This window comes from Mustelus asterias, chromosome 4 (genome assembly GCF_964213995.1).
Source record: "Mustelus asterias chromosome 4, sMusAst1.hap1.1, whole genome shotgun sequence".
NCBI lineage: Eukaryota > Metazoa > Chordata > Chondrichthyes > Carcharhiniformes > Triakidae > Mustelus > Mustelus asterias.
In genome coordinates this window covers 55,913,265-55,932,161 of record NC_135804.1, presented here as the reverse complement: position 1 = coordinate 55,932,161, position 18,897 = coordinate 55,913,265, and the positions used below count along the sequence as shown (strand labels likewise).

Here is an 18,897-nt window from a genome sequence, read left to right as displayed (position 1 = left end):
AACAATGTCAATAAACTCCATGCCCTCACCACTAATGCCAAGCACTGTGTCCCTACAAACTACCACCAAACATTGCAGTATAGATAATACTCACTTCAATATTGTTATCACCCCATAGTTGACTATGCACCATCAAGATCTGTGACACTAAACCCTATCCTATCACCAACATTACCATTGAATATAACAAACTCACTGGGACTGCTAAGTGATATTGCACATTTGCCAACACTGTCCGCACTCACCAATACTATACTGTACTCCCATCCAACTAGCAAAAAAGATGTTAGCCAGGCCTGCACCTTAAGCAGAGAAAATGCTAACTTTATTTTTGGCACATGAAATGTCGGGTGTCGGAGTCCATGCTCAGTTTAGAGACAGAGATTGTAAGGGGAAAAGAGGCTGGAAGAGCTGCATAGCTTGGAGCCAGAGGAAAAGGTCTATCGTAACCTTCATGGTGAAAACAAGCAGTTAGTTCGGAGCTGGAAATGAGGCCCAAACTTAAGCTGAGGAGTTCACAGTTGTGAGGTCTTAAAAAAGACTGGAGGTTATCCAACAACTAATGGAAGAATCCCCATGAAATCTTGTACAAAAGTAGCTGGAACACTGAGGAAAAATCAGAGTGAATTCTGGAGGGCATATCTTTGGGTTGGTTCCAGAAGAAATGAATGAACTCTCAAGATCTAATGAAAAAGGAAACTAGGGTGGAACTAAAGAGTAAGACAGAGTATACAACTTATGTTATTACAAAACATAATATTAAGCTCGTAGTGTTTGTCATTTTTAAAAATATATGCAGTAAAGTTTGTTTTTATTTAACAACATGAAATCTTGCGGCGTGGTTCTTTTGGTTGGTTACTGGATGTTCAGCTTCTCTTTAAACGTTAATGGTTTCTATGGGGATCTTAACAAACGTCATCACATAGAACATGTGATGCTGCTTTTTCTTCTGCTTTAAGAAATGGAAAGGTTGCATTTATATAGCGACTTCACAGCCTCAGGACACTCCAAAGCATGTTATAGCCGGTTGTAATGTCGGAAATGTGGTGCACAAGTTGTACACAGCAAGCTCCCACAAACACAAATGGTGGTAATGACCAGATGATCTGTGTTACTGGTGGAGGGATAGATATTAACTCAGAGAACTTCCAATCCCCTCTGTAAAATACACCAAAAGACCCTCAGTGGGCATGTGGCGCCTCAACATTTTACCAATAAGGCAACAAGAGTAACACTCCTTCTGCCCAGAAAGATTGAAGTTAACTGATTTAAACTGTGATATCTCTGGAGCAGGACCCGGATCTCCAACCTCTGAATTCAGTGTTAACGCTGAAACAAAGTTAACCTTCTCTAAAGTAATTGATGGTTGGAATCTGGGAGACTCTGGGCCTGATTGTATTCTACTCACTGCATTCTTGACGGTCTCCAGCCACTGGGTGCTTATTTGACTCTTGAATGGGGTGAGGAAGCGGCGTGAGTTAACACAGGGAGGAAATCAGCTGAAGGGAGAGGCTGTTTGGTCCCAATTATGGGCACCAGAACTCAAAGTTGAACCAGCTCGGTGCTGACCTGCAGCGCTGTTTGTAGTGACGAATCGGCCAACCCTCCCCCTGTTTCTGATGGCCAGGCTCTGAGTTCTGGCAACTCCCAGTCTCATTAATGCAATCCAGATGTACTTTCCTTGGCTCCCACGGATTCCTGGCGAGCTTCTTCCCTGTTGAAGCTGCCCTTTGCAGCCAGCTTCAGAACCTCGGTCGTCCAGTCACTGGGGCGAGACGCTGTTTGATGGGTAGAAGGACATTCCTCAGGTAAAGTGAGCTGTGTGTTAGAGAGCAGTGCTGGAGTCTGCGGGCTGCCTTCAGCCACGTCCCATTCCCTTCCGAGAGGAGAAACAAGCCGGACTGCAGGCGGCTGTGCTCTATCCGAGCAGCCTTCAGAAAGTTGCTGGATAAAGTTTACTGCGGGAACCAGAGATCCCCCCCCCCCCCCAACCCCCAGCCCCGGACCACTGGTTTCTGATTTCCCTCCTGCCAGTGTTGGTGTTCAGATTGCGGGCGGAGGTTGTGGTTTGAATTAGCAGCTCTCCCACCCACTCTGCCTGTTAGAGGAGTGAAGGAGGTCATCAGACTGGGAAAAGGCAAAGTTCAGGATTTGCACAGGCCTCCAACCGGGGGGGAGGGGGGTGCAGCATCTTTATAACAGATATAATTTAGTAACGGAGACAAGTATGAGTCAACCTTCCCGGTGCTTGGTTCCAGCCTGATGTTTGTCTTCTTGCAAACTGCACAACATGACGCACAGCACCGCCAAATGTTACTAATATCAACTATAAGTGCCGGAGAGAAGAGGATGGCACGAGTTTTGTTCGTAAAAGTGGAATACAAGCGTGTGTCTGTGTGTTGTATATTCACTACAGGTTTGGGAAATGTGGTCTGTGTGTTAGGGATTAGGTTTGTAATGGAAAATGGGTGTGTATTGGGGATTAGATTTGTAATGGAAAATGGGTGTGTATTGGGGATTAGATTTGTAATGGAAGATATGTGTATTGGGGATTAGGTTTGTAATGGAAAGTGTGTGTGTATTGGGATTAGGTTTGAAATTAAGGGTGTGCATGTGTTGGGATAGATAAGGTTTGTATTCAAGGGTGTATGTGTATTGGGGATTAGGTTTGTAATGGAGGGTGTGTATGTTTCAGATAAAGTTTGTATGGAAGATGTAGCTGTATTGGGGGTTAGATTTGGGGAAGAGAGTGTGAGTTGGGGATTATGTTTGTAATGAAAGGTGTGTGTGCTTTGGGGATTAAGGTTGTAATGGAGGATGTGCATGTGTTGGGATGAGGTTTGTAATCGAAGGTGTGAATATATTGGGGATTAGATTTGTAATGGAGGGTGTGTGTGTTTGGGATAAAGTTTGTAGGGGGTTATGTGTTGAGGATTAGATTTAGAGAGGAGGGTGTGTGTTTTTTTGAATTAGGTTTGTAATGGAAGGTGTGTGTGTGTATTGGGGATTAGGTTTATAATGGAGGTTATGTGTGTATTTGGATGAAGTATGTAATCAAGGGTGTGAGAATATTGGGGATTAGATTTGTAATGGAGGGTGTGTGTGTTGGGGATTAGATTTGGAGAGGATGGTGTGTGTTGGGGATTAGGTTTGTGATGGAGGGTGTGTTTTGGGAATTAGGCTTGTAATGGAGAATGTGTGTTGTGTGTTAGGTTTGTAATGGAGTGTGTGAGTATATTGAGGATTGAATTTGTAAAGGAGGGCATGTGTGTTGGGGATAGGTTTGTAAAGGAAGGTGTGTGTATATTGGGGATTAGATTTGGAATGGGAATGTGTGTTTGTTGTGGATTAGGTTTGTAATGAAGCATGTGTGTGTTTGTTAGTGCATTGAGGACAAGGATTGTGATGGAAGATGCGACTGTTAGGGATTAGGTTTGGGACAGAGGGGATTAGGTTTGTAATTCAGGGTATGTATGTTGGGAGTTAGGTTTGTAATGGAAAGCCTATGTGTTGGAGATTAGATGTGGGTGGAGAGTGTATGTATTGGGGATTCATTTTGGGATGGAGGGTGTGTGTGTGTGTTGGGGATTAGATTTGTAATGGAGAATGTGTTTGGATTGGGGATAAGGTTTCTAATGGAGGGTATGTATGTTGGGAATTAAGTTTGTAATGGAAAGCATGTGTGTTGTGGATTAGATTTGGATAGAGGGTATGTGTGTTGTGGATTAGGTTTGTAATGGAGGGTGTGTATGCTTTGGGGATTAGGTTGGTAATGGAGGGTGTATCTGTTGGGGATAAGACTTGGAACAGAGGATGTGTGTGTGTGTTTAGGGATTAGGTTTGTAATGAAGAGTGCCTGGGTTGGCAATAAGGCTTGTAATAGAGAGTGTGTGTGGGCGTTAAGAATGTAATGGTGTGTGTGCGTGTGTACGTGCGTGTGTGTTGGGGATTAGGTTTGTGATGGAGGATATGTGTTGGGGGTTAGGTTTTTTTTAACTAAAAGGTTTGTAATGGATGGTGTGTGTGTTGGAGATTAGATCTTTTTAACTTAAAAAGAGGTTTGGAATGAAGGGTGTATGTGTTGTGGATTACATTGGGGATGAAGGGTGTGTTTATTGGAGATTAGGTTTGGGATGGACGGTGTGTGTGTGTTAGGGATTAGATTTGTAATTGCAGAATCCCTACGGTGCAGAAAAGACTATTTGGCTCTTTGAGGCTGCACCAACAACAATCCCACCCAGGCATGAGCCCCATAACCTCACGTATTCACACCACTAATCCCACTGACACTAAAGGGCAATTTAGCAAGGCCAATCAACCTAACCCATACATCTATGGACTGTGGGAGGAAACCAGAGTAGACACAGGGAAAATGTGCAAATTCCAAACAGCAAGTCACCCAAGGCAGAATTGAACCTGGATCCCTGGTACTGTGAGGCAGCAATGCTAACCATTGTGTCACCATGGTGTGAGTGTGTTGACGATTAAGGTTGTAATGGAGGATGTGTGTGTTGGAGATAAAGTTTGTAATGGAGTGTGTGTGTATGTTGAGGATTAGATTTGGGATAGAGGGTGTGTGTGTTGGGGATTAGATTTGCAATGGAGGGTGTGTGTTCGAGATTAGGTTTGGGATGGAGGGTATGTGTGTTGGAGATTAGGTTTGTAATGGAGAGTGTGTGTATTGGGGATGAGGTTTGTAATGGAGGGTGTGGTTTGGGATGGAGGGTGTGTGTGCATTGGGGATTATGTTTGTAATGGACAGTGTGTGTGTATTGAGGATCAGGATTGTAATGGAGGGTGTGTTTATTGGGGATTAGGTTTGTAACAGAAGGTGCATTTGTAGTGGGGATTAGATTTGGAGAGGAGGGTGTGTTATTAGGGATTAAGTTTGTAATGGAGAGTATGTGTGCTGGGGATCAGGTTTGCAATTGAGGAATTGAGGCCAATTATTAGGAATTAGATTTGTAATGGAGAGTGTGTGTATTGGGGATGAGGTTTGTAATGGAGGGTGCTTGTGTTAGGGATTAGGTTTGGGATGGAGGGTGTTTGTGTGTTGAGGATTACATTTGGGATGAAGAGTGTGTGTAATGGAGATATGTAGAGGGACAGGTAGTATTGAGGAAGCAGGGGGGCTGCAGAAGGAGTTGGACAGGTTAGGAGAGTGGACAAAGAAGTGGCAGATGGAATACAATGTGGAAAAATGTGAGGTTATGCACTTTGGAAGGAGGAATGGAGGCATAGACTATTTTCTAAATGGGGAAATGCTTAGGAAATCAGAAACACAAAGGGATTTGGGAATCATTGTTCAAGATTCTCTTAAGCTAAACGCGCAGGTTCAGTCAGCAGTTAGGAAGGCAAATGCAATGTTAGTATTCATGTCGAGAGGGCTAGAATACAAGAGCAGGGACGTACTCTTGAGGCTGTGTAAGACTCTGGTCAGACCCCATTTGGAGTATTGTGAGCAGTTTTGGGCCCCATATCTAAGAAAGGATGTGCTGGCCTTGGAAAGGGTCCAGAGGAGGTTCACAAGAATGATCCCTGGAATGAAGAGCTTGTCGTACAAGGAACGGTTGAGGACTCTGGGTCTGTATTTGTTGGAGTTTAGAAGGATGAGGGGGGATCTTATTGAAACTTACAGGATACTGCGAAGCCTGGATAGAGTGGACATGGAAAGGATGTTTCCACTCGTAGAAAAAACTAGAACCAGAGGGCACAACCTCAGGCTAAAGGGATGATCCTTTAAAACAGAGATGAGGAGGAATTTCTTCAGCCAGAGAGTGGTGAATCTGTGGAACTCTTTGCCAGGTCATTGAGTGTCTTTAAGACAGAGATAGATAGATTCTTGATTAATAAGGGTTATGGGGAAAAGGCAGGAGAATGGGGATGACAAAAATATCAGCCATGATTGAATGGCAGAGCAGACTTGATGGGCCAAGTGGCCTAATTCTGCTCCTATGTCTTATGGTCTTATGGATTAGGTTTGGGATAGAAGATGTATGTTTTGGGGACTAGGTTTGTAACGGAAGTTGTGTGTGTCAGGGATTAGGTTTAGAACATAGAACATAGAACATAGAACAGTACAGCACAGAACAGGCCCTTCGGCCCACGATGTTGTGCCGACCTTCATCTGAAACCAAGATCAAGCTATCCCACTCCCTACCATCCTGGTGTGCTCCATGTGCCTATCCAATAACCGCTTAAATGTTCCTAAAGTGTCTGACTCCACTATCACTGCAGGCAGTCCATTCCACACCCCAACCACTCTCTGCGTGAAGAACCTACCTCTGATATCCTTCCTATATCTCCCACCATGAACCCTATAATTATGCCCCCTCGTAATAGCTCCATCCACCCGAGGAAATAGTCTTTGAACGTTCACTCGATCTATCCCCTTCATCATTTTATAAACCTCTATTAAGTCTCCCCTCAATCTCCTCCGCTCCAGAGAGAACAGCCCCAGCTCCCTCAACCTTTCCTCATAAGACCGACACTCCAAACCAGGCAGCATCCTGGTAAATCTCCTCTGCACTCTTTCCAGCGCTTCCACATCCTTCTTATAGTGAGGTGACCAGAACTGCACGCAATATTCCAAATGCGGTCTCACCAAGGTCCTGTACAGTTGCAGCATAACCCCACGGCTCTTAAACTCCAACCCCCTGTTAATAAAAGCTAACACACTATATGCCTTCTTCACAGCTCTATCCACTTGAGTGGCAACCTTTAGAGATCTGTGGATATGGACCCCAAGATCTCTCTGTTCCTCCACAGTCTTCAGAACCCTACCTTTGACCCTGTAATCCACATTTAAATTAGTCCTACCAAAATGAATCACCTCACATTTATCAGGGTTAAACTCCATTTGCCATTTTTCAGCCCAGCTTTGCATCCTATCTATGTCTCTTTGCAGCCTACAACACCCCTCCACCTCATCCACTACTCCACCAATCTTGGTGTCATCAGCAAATTTACTGATCCACCCTTCAGCCCCCTCCTCTAAGTCATTAATAAAAATCACAAAGAGCAGAGGACCAAGCACCGATCCCTGCGGCACTCCGCTAGCAACCTGCCTCCAGTCCGAAAATTTTCCATCCACCACCACCCTCTGTCTTCGATCAGACAGCCAGTTACCTATCCAATCGGCCAACTTTCCCTCTATCCCACACCTCCTTACTTTCATCATAAGCCGACCATGGGGGACCTTATCAAACGCCTTACTAAAATCCATGTATATGACATCAACCGCCCTACCTTCATCAACACACCTAGTTACCTCCTCAAAAAATTCTATCAAATTTGTGAGGCACGATTTGCCCTTCACAAATCCGTGCTGACTATCCCGGATTAATCCGCATCTTTCTAAATGGTCGTAAATCCCATCCCTAAGGACCTTTTCCATCAATTTACCAACCACCGAAGTCAGACTAACCGGTCTATAATTACCAGGGTCATTTCTATTCCCTTTCTTAAACAGAGGAACAACATTTGCCACTCTCCAGTCCTCTGGCACCATCCCCGTGGACAGCGAGGACCCAAAGATCAAAGCCAAAGGCTCTGCAATCTCATCCCTCGCCTCCCAAAGAATCCTAGGATACATTTCATCAGGCCCAGGGGACTTATCGACCTTCAGTTTATTCAAAACTGCCAATACATCCTCCCTCCGAACATCTATTTCCTCCAGCCTATTAGCCTGTAACACCTTCTCTTCCTGAAAAACATGGCCCCTCTCCTTGGTGAACACTGAAGAAAAGTATTCATTCATCACCTCGCCTATCTCTACTGATTCCATACACAAGTTCCCACCACTGTCCTTGACCAGCCCTAACCTCACCCTGGTCATTCTTTTATTCCTCACATAAGAGTAAAAAGCCTTGGGGTTTTCCTTGATCCGACCCGCCAAGGACTTCTCATGTCCCCTCCTAGCTCTCCTCAGCCCCTTTTTCAGCTCGTTCCTTGCTAACTTGTAACCCTCAGTCGAGCCATCTGAACCTTGTTTCCTCATCCCTACATAAGCTTCCCTCTTCCTTTTCACAAGAGATTCCACCTCTTTTGTGAACCACGGTTCCCTCACTCGGCCATTTCCTCCCTGCCTGACAGGGACATACCTATCAAGGACACCCAGTATTTGTTCCTTGAAAAAGTTCCACTTTTCATCAGTGCCTTTCCCTGACAGTTTCTGTTCCCATCTTATGCCCCCTAATTCTTGCCTAATCGCATCATAATTACCTCTCCCCCAATTGTAAGCCTTGCCCTGCCGTCCGGCCCTATCCCTCTCCATTGCAATAACAAAAGACACCGAATTGTGGTCACTATCTCCAAAGTTCTCTCCCACAACCAAATCTAACACTTGGCCCGGTTCATTTCCCAGTACCAAATCCAATGTGGCCTCACCCCTTGTCGGCCTATCCACATATTGTGTCAGGAAACCCTCCTGCACACAGGTTTGAGATGGAGGGTGTGTCTGTGCGTTTGGGGACTGGGTTTGTAGTGCAGGGGGTCTGTGTTGGGAATTAGATTTGTAACGGAGAGTGTATGTGTTGGGGATTAGGTTTGTAATATAAATTTTGTGCATTGAGGATTAGGTTTGGGACAGAGGTGTATATGTGGGGCGGCACGGTGTTGGGGATTAGGTTTGTAATATAAATTTTGTGCATTGAGGATTAGGTTTGGGACAGAGGTGTATATGTGGGGCGGCACGGTAGCACAGTGGTTAGCACTGCTGCTTCACAGCTCCAGGGTCCCGGGTTCGATTCCCGGCTCGGGTCACTGTCTGTGTGGAGTTTGCACATTCTCCTCGTGTCTGCGTGGGTTTCCTCCGGGTGCTCCGGTTTCCTCCCACAGTCCAAAGATGTGCAGGTTAGGTTGATTGGCCAGGTTATAAATTGCCCCTTAGAGTCCTGGGATGCGTAGGTTAGAGGGATTAGCGGGTAAATATGTGGGGGTAGGGCCTGGGTGGGATTGTGGCCGGTGCAGACTCGATGGGCCGAATGGCCTCCTTCTGCACTGTAGGGTTTCTATGATTCTATGTGTTGGGGATTACATTTGGGATGAAGGGTGTGTGTAATGGGGATTAGCTTGGGATAGAGGCTGTGTGTATGTTGAGGACTAGATTTGTAACAGGAGTTATGTGTGTTGGGGATTAGGTTTGGGACGGAGGAAGTTTGTGCATTTGAGGATTAGGTTTGTAAAGGAGGGGTCTGTGTTGGGAATTAGGTTTGTAATGGAGAGTATGGGGGGTCTGTGTTGCGGATTAGGTTTGGGACGGAGGGTGTGTGTGTTTGGTGGTTAGGTGTGGGATGGAGGGTGTGTATGTTTTGGGGATTACATTTGGGATGAAGGGTGTGTGTAATGAGGATTAGTTTTGGGATAGAGGGTGTGTGCGTGTTGGGGATTAGGTTTATAATGGAGGGTGTGTGTGTATTGGGGATTAAGTTTGAGATGAAGGGTGTGTGTGTATTCTGGATGAGATATGGGATGAAGCATGTGTCTGTACTGGGGATTAGATATGTAATGGTGTGTGTCTGTATTGGTGATTAGGTTTGTAACAGAGGGTGTGAGTGTGTGTTGGGGATTAGGTTTGGAATGGAGGGTGTGTGTGTATTGGGGATTAGGTTTGTAATGGAGGAAGTCTGTGTATTGGGGATTAGGTTTAGGATGGCGGGAGTATGTGTATTGTGGGTGAGGTATGGGTTGGAGGTTGTGTCTCTCCTTGGGATTAGGTTTGTAATGGAGGGTCAATCTGTTAATGGTTTGGAATGAAGGGTTGTGTGTATTAAGGATAAGGTTTGGATGGAGGGTGTATATTGGGGATAAGGCATGGGATGGAGGGGATGGAGGGTCAGACTGTAATGGACTGTAATGTGGATGAGGTATGGGATGGAGGGTGCGTATATTGGGTAATAGGTTTGGGATAGAGGTATGGGAAATGTGTATGAGTGTTGGGGATTAGATTTGGGAAAGATTTTTATGTGGGGGTTGGAGTGTTGTAGAAATGTGATACATTACATTTGACTTGTGACAATTCTGATGTAAAGCAGAAGTGGAAATGAATAGGGTTGGGAAGCATTTTCTGATCAGGGCCAGTGTGATCTCCTGGACTCGTTTCGATCGCCTCAGGGAGTCGGAGAGGAATTTCCCAGATTTTTTTTTCCCATATTGGCCCTGGGGTTTTCACTGTGGGTTTTCGCCTCTCCCTGGAGATCACATGGTCTGGAATGGGGGGGTGGGGGTGAGTTAATAGGTTGTGATGAACAAAGCATCGTAGCTGTGAGGAACAGCTCGGTGGATAGGATATTAGGATGTAGATAGGCTGGAAAATTGGGCGGGGATCCTGGATTCAGGATTCAATCCTGGACCGGGGAGCGGCGCGGGCTTGGAGGGCCGAAGGGCCTGTTCCTGTGCTGTATTGTTCTTTGTTCTTTGTAAGTAAATATTTTTTTAAAAACAAGTTGTTTATTGGTTACGCAGACATGATTGCTCTCTTTCTCTGAAAACTGGCTGAAACCATAATCCAGGCTGCCGAAATTCTTGGGGAGGCCAAAGAAGCACCACCTCAGTTCACTGATATTTTTCAAGCCTGATATGTAGTGCAAGGGTGGGCAAGTGTGGCAACAGCAGCAAGTCAGACCACCTGAAAATGGTTAAAAATATCTCTCTACATGCATCCTCAATGCAAAAGCACTGGACCAGGAGCATGTGGCACTAAATCTGAAGAGTCAGAAAGGAAGCAAGCACACACAAGTCTTTTTCGAATCTCATTGAACTGCTACTGAAAAACACCAATATTACAAATCTGGTGTGAAAATGAAGAATATTTGGTGAGAAAAGGAGTGGAACAGCAGTCACTTTAACCCCTGGTTATAGAATCATAGAATCCTACAATGCAGAAGGAGGCCATTCAGCCCATCGAGTCTGCACCGACCACAATCCCACCCAGGCCCTATCCCTATAACCCCATGCATTTACCCTAGCTAGTCCCCCTGACACTAAGGGGCAAGTTAGCATGGCCAATCCATCTGGTTCTGAGGCACTATCACATGAAATGGTAGAGGGGGTTTTAGAAAGTACAAGAAGTGCTCAAAACAGCACACAAGACTGAGATTTCTTGCTGGCTTTTAACACACTTCATTATTCCAAATGATATGCACCAGCAGAGCGAATGTATTTCCGTTTGTGTGATTTTTGACATGTGATGGGAGTATTCAGCAGACAGAAATAGTTGGTATGTGCCTGTCATATCACATGATTGGAACAGTAACTTTTAACGTTGCATTTTATAGAATAATATCACCTGAATGTAAGTATGTGATTAGCTATATCTACACATACATATGCGTCTGCTGTAAGTGTCTGTATTAGTAGTTTTATCTCAGTACCTATTAATCTAGATTTAGGAATTGTGCCATTTCTAAAGTACAGCTGAGGAACTCATAAGCAAAATACTAAGGGGGATGGGGAGGATTTACTAAAGTTTACCCTTGTTTTCTAAGACCGCTGTTTCTTGTCAGACCTACTTTCCAAGGCTGCCTCTATATCCGGCAGTGAAGCTTCCACGTGGCAGAGTGGACAGCTGTTTCCTTTAACTGTGTGTTTCTCTGTTCTACAGAAGTGACAATTTAAAAGAAATCGACCTGGGACCAGCCTGTGAGTTTCAGCCCTTTATTAAATTAGCCGGACCAGACTGTGAATTGCAACTGTGCGTACAATTAGCCAGAACTTTCCAGTGAATTTCAACAGTGTATGGAATCACCCAGAACCAAACTGTGAACTTTCAGCTCTTTATAAATTCACCCAGACCAGACTGTGAAATCCAGTCCTATATAAATCACCCAGAGCCGTCCAATGAGTATCAACGGTGTATGAAATTACCCAGTCTGTGAATCCCCAAGTCAGTACGAACCAGATGTGTTCTTTAAACATTAGCCAAAACATCCACTGATCTCCCGTTGCCCTCTGCAAACGCATCCCCTCAGACCATGAGACTACGACGGAAAGGAGATCTCATCTGCACATTCCTCCTGCTCACGGCATTTTGTATTTTGCTTTATGTCCAAATGCACTTTGAAAGTCCACATCTAAACAAACACGAGAACCAAAGGGAGTCAGGAACTCAGAGACCCATTACGCTGGGAAGTACAAAGGCACAACCTCAACTGGACTTCAGCAGCACAACAAAGTCAGAGCATGACTGTCAGCCTGGACAACAGCTGGAGAATGGCCAGGACCTGGTGAAAACATCTCCAGTCCCAAACCTTTTACCCTGGAACTACCGTCAATACCTCTGGCAGAAAGACTGTCGGGAATTCAATCAAATCATTAACCAGAAGGACAAGTGCCGGAAGGTCCACGGGGAAGAATTGCTGCTGATCTCCATCAAGTCCAAGGTGGAGGAGTTTGAAAGGCGTGAAGTGGCTCGGAAGACTTGGGCCCGGGAAGGTCGAGTCCACAACCTCCAGGTCCGCAGACTCTTCCTCCTCGGAATCCCAGCCAACCAAAGCTCTGTGGCTTCCTGGAGCCGCCTGCTGGAACACGAGAGTCAGGCCTACCAGGACATCCTGCTGTGGGATTTCCAAGACACCTTCTTCAACTTGACACTCAAGGAGATCCACTTTCTGAAGTGGGTTGACCAGTTCTGCCCTGATGCAGAGTTTGTGTTCAAAGGGGATGATGATGTCTTTGTAAATGTGGAGAATATTGCCGATTTCTTGGCAGACGCTGATCCCAAGGATGATCTATTTGTCGGACATATTATTTATCAAGCCCTCCCCATCAGATCCAATAAGAGTAAATATTTCATACCTGAGATGATGTATGGGCAAGGGGTGTACCCTGTCTATGCAGGAGGTGGAGGCTTCCTTATGTCTGGACACACAGCAAAGAGGCTGTACCAAGCCAGCAAGGAGGTGGATCTCTTCCCCATCGATGATGTCTTTTTGGGGATGTGCTTGCTGCGGATCGGACTCGAACCCCTAACTCATGAAGGATTCCGAACATTCGGCATCGTCCAACCCTCCGCAGCTCCGCACATGCAGATGTTTGACCCGTGCTTCTACAAGGAGCTGATGGTGGTCCACAGCCTTAAGGTGCCTGAGATCTGGCTGATGTGGACACTTCTCCACGACCCCAATCTGAACTGCGCCCGCAAAGGGTCCATAAAGCGTCCGTTCCGCTGGCGGGTCAAACGAAAGTCCACATCCGCCTCGATAAAGAAACAAAGACACTGAGACTGGGCAAAAGGGAGATAGTGCCCCCAGTAACTGTCCCTGCAAAATTATATTTCAAATGTTTTATAAATGTTTCAATCCTTTTTATTATTATTTAATGTCGCTCAAGACAACAATGCACCGATGTGCCTGCACCTGTATTAAACACATTGAGCTTAAATGTAAAGCAGTGATATTAAGGTGAACTTGTGTCAATCCAGTGGGAAACAGAGTTGTTTGTTCCTTCTCATCATTGGTGGTTTCACTCAGATGTATAGTTTAGAGTCAAACGACTGAATGTTGGAGCCTCCTCGAAATTGGGATTAGAAATGGGGGGGGGGGTGGCTGGTGGATTGTTGGGGGGTGGGGGGTGAACTGTGGAGGTGGGGGTGGAGGGTGGATTGTGGGGTGGGGGTGGATCATGGGGGGGTGGATTGTGGGGGGTGGGGGGTGGATTGTGGGGGATGGATTGTGGGGGGTGTGGTGGGGATGGAAGTGGGGGTGGATCATGGGGGGGTGGATTGTGGGGGGTGGGGGGGTGGATTGTGGGGGGGGTGTGGGTGGGGGATGGATTGTGGGGGGTGGATTGTGGGGAGAGTGGGGGATGCTGAAAATGCTGAGGCTGACTGGTCAGTATGGAGATGCTGTTCTTGGCACAGGCCACCTTTGGGGAGGTGAGTTCAGGGCTTGGCAAGGCTGCCCATGAATACTCATGACAAACCCTGTTAAAGGTCGGGTTGGAATTTCCCAACACAACAGGAGCATATCAACTGCCTGGAGGTGAGCACCCAGTGGCAGGTCAGGGTGCCAGCACCCAAGTGGGGTACAGCCAAAGACCATCCTGTAGATGGGTTCTCCCACCCCCTCCTATTGGTGGCCTGGCTGCTTTTTGAAAGGTGGCTGAGAGGACACCTTCTTGTTGAAGCATCCTCCCAATTACTTATACAGCAATGTGGTTGACCCTCAACTGCCCTCTGAAATGGCCTAGCAAACCACTTGTTTCAATCAAGGGCAACATGGTTGGGCAATAGATGCTGGACAGCAAGCGATGCCTATGCCCATGAATGAATTTTTAAAAACTGCAGCAGGGCACCCCTCTAAGAATGGCAGGGGTCCAATTGGCCCTGCAACTTTGAGATCCTGCCCACTGCCCTTAACTGGACCGGCCACCGACAATTTATCTCAAAGTGACACAATGACCAGCATTGCTGCCTCACAGCGCCTGGGACCTGGGTTTGATTCTGGGTGACTGTATAGAGTTTACGCGTTCTCCCCATATCTGTGTGGGTTTCCTCCGGGTGTTCTGGTTTTCTCCCACTCCAAAAATGTGCAGGTTAGGGTAGATTGACCATGCTAAATTGCCCATAGGTGTCCAAAGATGTGTAGGTTAGTGGATCAGCCATGGTAATTTAGTAAATGCACAGGGTCACAGGGATAGGGTGGGTGGTGTATGGGCCTGGGTAAGATGCTCTTCCAGTGCAGACTCAATGGGCTGAATGGCTTCTTTCTGCACTGTAGGGATTCTATGTGCTGTGGGAAACTTACCACCAGAGTCAGACTTGGAGGTTTCAACAATACAGTTTTATTTCGGACACAAAGCTTCGGGAGAAAGCACTGGTACTCCGCAGTACTTGGCAGCTACCTTCTCAACTACACAACGGCAGTTGATCATTTTTATACCTTTTAGACAATAGGCAGTACGGACATTAGCCGTTTAACACATCATTACAAGTTGAGTAGACAGATTATGGACATCAGTAGTTAACACATCAGACAGGTACAGATATGGGCAGTTAACATATCATTGTTCATAGAATGGATACATTTCCTCTATCAATGATTGGTTTTGATCTATACATTCAGTGGCTGATTTTGTTGCATTTATGTATTTATGTCCCCATCTGTGGCTGACCTTGTTATCAGACTTATTGTTCTGGGTCTGCCCTTATCTTTAAAGTGCCTCAAGCTCTGACTAGCTTCCTGCAGCATTTCGGTTCCTGCATGTTTTAACTTTAAGTAACTGTCTGTGCTAAAAGCCAGTGCCTGTTAATGTCCCTTTCCCAGGTAACCATTTTGTGTGCCAGGCAATCATTTTGTGGGCCAGGTAACCATTTCTTTAATTCCCCCACAACATATGTTTCTAAGGTTAGACACAAAAATAAAATGCAATGGTCTCCATGTCAATTAAGGGCTCACTTGTGAAAATCTTAACTGTAATCACCGCCCACCCCTCCCCGGCCACATTTTCCCACCCTCTCCCCCCTCTGATCTGAAAGAAGAACCCGGATCCTGGTTCTTGCCTCCATGGTGAAAATTCAGCCCTTAAATTCAGATCCACGTGGAGTGCATTTGATCCACAAGAAGTCCATGCCAGCTGTCTGTCGAGCCATCCAGTCAGTCTCACTCCCCTACTCTATCTCTGGCCCTGAAGTTTCTTTCCCACAAGTGCTCATCCAATTTCCTTTTGAAATCATGCACTGTCACCGCTTCCACCATCCTCGCAGGCAGTGCGTTCCAGGTCTTTGCCACTGGCTGCTTAATAAAAGTTCTTCCTCACACCCTCCTTGCAGCTCTTAACCAAAATCCTGAAATCTTTGTCTTAGGCTTCTGGGAGAACTTCTTGAAACTTTGTTCATTAGAGTTGGCCAGAGGTACAAATCGTAAAAATAAAAACCTGACAGTTTTCACAAGACCACAACAAGCCTCAATTTACAGAGAAAGTTTTAGTTTCCGTGGTTTCCTGGTATCTGGACTAAATCCTTGCTGAAGCGATCCAAAATTAGTTCCACCGCACTGAATGGAATTAATTAACAAACCAACAAGTACTAGCTAGTCTAAATGAAATGCAGAACCAGTTATGGAAACTACATGACACACTCAAATGATTAGATACTTAAACACCGTCTCGTCCGCCTATCACCCCCCTCCCTCCAACAGTGCACAACCTATTATGATATAGAGCTGTACAGACCAGGAAGATCCCAGGTTTAATTGTTGGTGTGTATGAAGTTCACTGATCTCAGTTGGGGTGACAGCAGACATGCTAAACTTAATCACTATGCCCTGGCTATGGAATGCTGTTTGTAATGGAAAAATAATCAACTCAAGTTCTCATTCTTGATTGCTTCCCATTACAGAGAGTGGAGTGAGCCAGTGTGTGGCTGTACACCAAAACCCAGGGTTGAACCAGGGACCTTTAGATCTTCAGTCTAACACTCTCCCAACTGAACTATGTCAGCTGATGGCTAGATTTTATTGAATTCAAACTCACCAGCTTCTATGGTGGGATTTGAAACCTGATCACCAGAGCATTACTCTGCTTTCTGGATTACTAGCCCAATTACAATACCGCTGCTCGCCACAAACCACACCTCACCTGCCAACACAACTCCTAAGCTCAGACTGTGGAGATTGGTCGTGTACAGAATCAAGCTTGGCTTTGGTGCCTGCACCGCTGAATAGTCCGATTATACCTGCTGCCTTGGCTCACTCTTAATGTGTGGCTGCTTTTCATGTACTGGGATCCACTAGCACCACCACTGCAACCGTATTCCAACTTGGATCCAGATTTCTACAGCGTTTTGTAGAATTTATATGTGATTAGCACTTATACACTCCAGTATTTTTTAAATTATTATTTTCTTGGGATACAGGCGTTGCTGGCTGTCCAGCATTTGTTGCCCACTCCTAGTTGCCCTTGGATTGAGTGGTTCGCTAGGCCATTTCAGAGAGCAGTTAAGGTTCAACCAAATTGCTGTGGATCTGGAATCACGTGTAGACCAGACCAGGTAAAGTGGCAGATATCTTTCCCTAAAACAACAATTGATGATAGTTTCATGGTCACCATTACTGAGACTAGCTTTCAATTTATTAACTAATAAATTTTAAATTTCAGCAGCCCCTGTGGTGGGACTTGTTTCCATGACCCCAAAACAGTCCCTGGGCCTCTGGATTACTAGCCCAGTCACAATATTATGGTGGCACCATTTCTCAATTCCATTTCTATGTGCCATCCAAATTCTGAACAACTTAACTCTCAACAATTTAACTCTTAACAATTATTTATCTTATACTTTCCACCCTCATGACACGTATATTGTACTGCCCCTATGACAATACATACCCATGGTCATGCTAATCTTTACCTGCCTCAATCTATTATGAATGACCCCAATGACTTGTGACTCTTGAATAATGTACCCACAGTATAGCACCTTTCTTATCAGTCTCATTCACAGTGCCTCTTTTGCACTAGTTTGAGAACCAAGAGTCTTCCCATTGGTCATTCACTTCTTATCGCCAATTTCATTTTGCAGTTTGACAGAAATAATCACATTCTTAAAAGTCCAGAGAAATATTTTAAAATTTGATATATTTTTTAAACCATTTTTTCCCATAAAGATTAACATGACCATGGGTTGTAATAAGGGCTGGTGTGTCGTAAGGGTGGAAAGTACAGGATTAACTAGTTGTTAAGAGTTAAGTTATTGAAAGTTAAGTTGTTCAGAGTTTGGATGGCACACAGCAATGGAATTGAGAAATAGTGCCATGATGGTATTGTGACTGGACTGGTAATCTAGAGGCCCAGGCTAATGCACTGGAGACATGGGTTCAAATCCCACTCTGGCAGCTGGTAGAAATGTTTTCAATCCATAGTTGACAATGCCAGAGCAGGCTGATGCATCAAATAACCTGCTTTTAATCCCATGTTCCAATTAAATATGGCAATTGTTACCCTCCATTTAACTTCCCTGTTTCTTAATTAGCCAAATAAACAAAATTTAATCAACTTGCTCTATCTTCATATTATTCACATTAAGGTAAGCTTTTGGTGAGGTCACACTTGGATTATTGTGCAGTTTTTGCTTTCCTTACCTAAGGATAGATATACTTCTCTGAAAGCTCACCTGGCTGGTTCCTGGGATGAGGGGATTGTCCTGTGGGGAGAAATTGATTGGTCTAGACCCATATGCCTGGAATTTGGAGAAATAAGGGGGTGATGTAATTGAAATATAGATAATTCTCATAGGGCTTGAAGGATAGACACTGAGAAAATGTTTCCCTTGGCTGAGGAATCTAGAACACAGGGTCACAGTCTTAGAATAAAACGTCGGCCATTTAGGACTGAGAGGAGGATAAATTTCTTCAAAGGGTTGTGATTCTTTTGAATTCTCCAGCCCAGAGAGCAATGGATACTTAGTTGTTGAGTATATTCAAGATGTGGAGATGCCGGCGTTGGACTGGGGTAAGCACAATAAGAAGTCTCACAATACCAGGTTAAAGTCCAACATTGTGCCAAATAAACCTATTGTAATTATAAAATTATTTGGCCAAATAAACCTCTTGGACTTTAACCTGGTGTTGTGAAACTTCTTACTGAGTATACTCAAGACAGAGGTTGATAATTTTTGGGATTACAAATGGAGTTAAGGGATAGTGTGAGAAGGTGGATGGAGTTAAAGTAGAAGATCGGCCACAAACCTGTTGAATGGTGGAGTAGACGCAAAGAACCGGATGGCCTCCCCCAGATGTTCTTTGCAAGCTTCTCTCTCACTGTAAAATCACTGATTTCTCCTGTTGCCATTGAATTAATTTCCTGTTCAAAACTTCATCTAACCAAAACTACCATTTTAATGACAATGTAATTGTCAACATCACTGCCCTTAACAATTTCTTGAAAGAACTGACCTCAAATATT

At 45.0% G+C, this 18,897-nt stretch overlaps 1 protein-coding gene across 1 annotated transcript; it reads left to right on the top strand.

The window, feature by feature from the left end:
* Nucleotides 1-1,692: 1,692 nt before the first annotated feature.
* Nucleotides 1,693-13,413, top strand: b3gnt9 (UDP-GlcNAc:betaGal beta-1,3-N-acetylglucosaminyltransferase 9). Its single transcript, XM_078210283.1, has 2 exons — nt 1,693-1,808; nt 11,603-13,413. The coding sequence occupies exon 2, from the start codon at nt 11,973-11,975 to the stop codon at nt 13,218-13,220; it is 1,248 nt and encodes a 415-aa protein (XP_078066409.1). The 5' UTR covers nt 1,693-1,808; nt 11,603-11,972; the 3' UTR covers nt 13,221-13,413.
* Nucleotides 13,414-18,897: the final 5,484 nt, after the last annotated feature.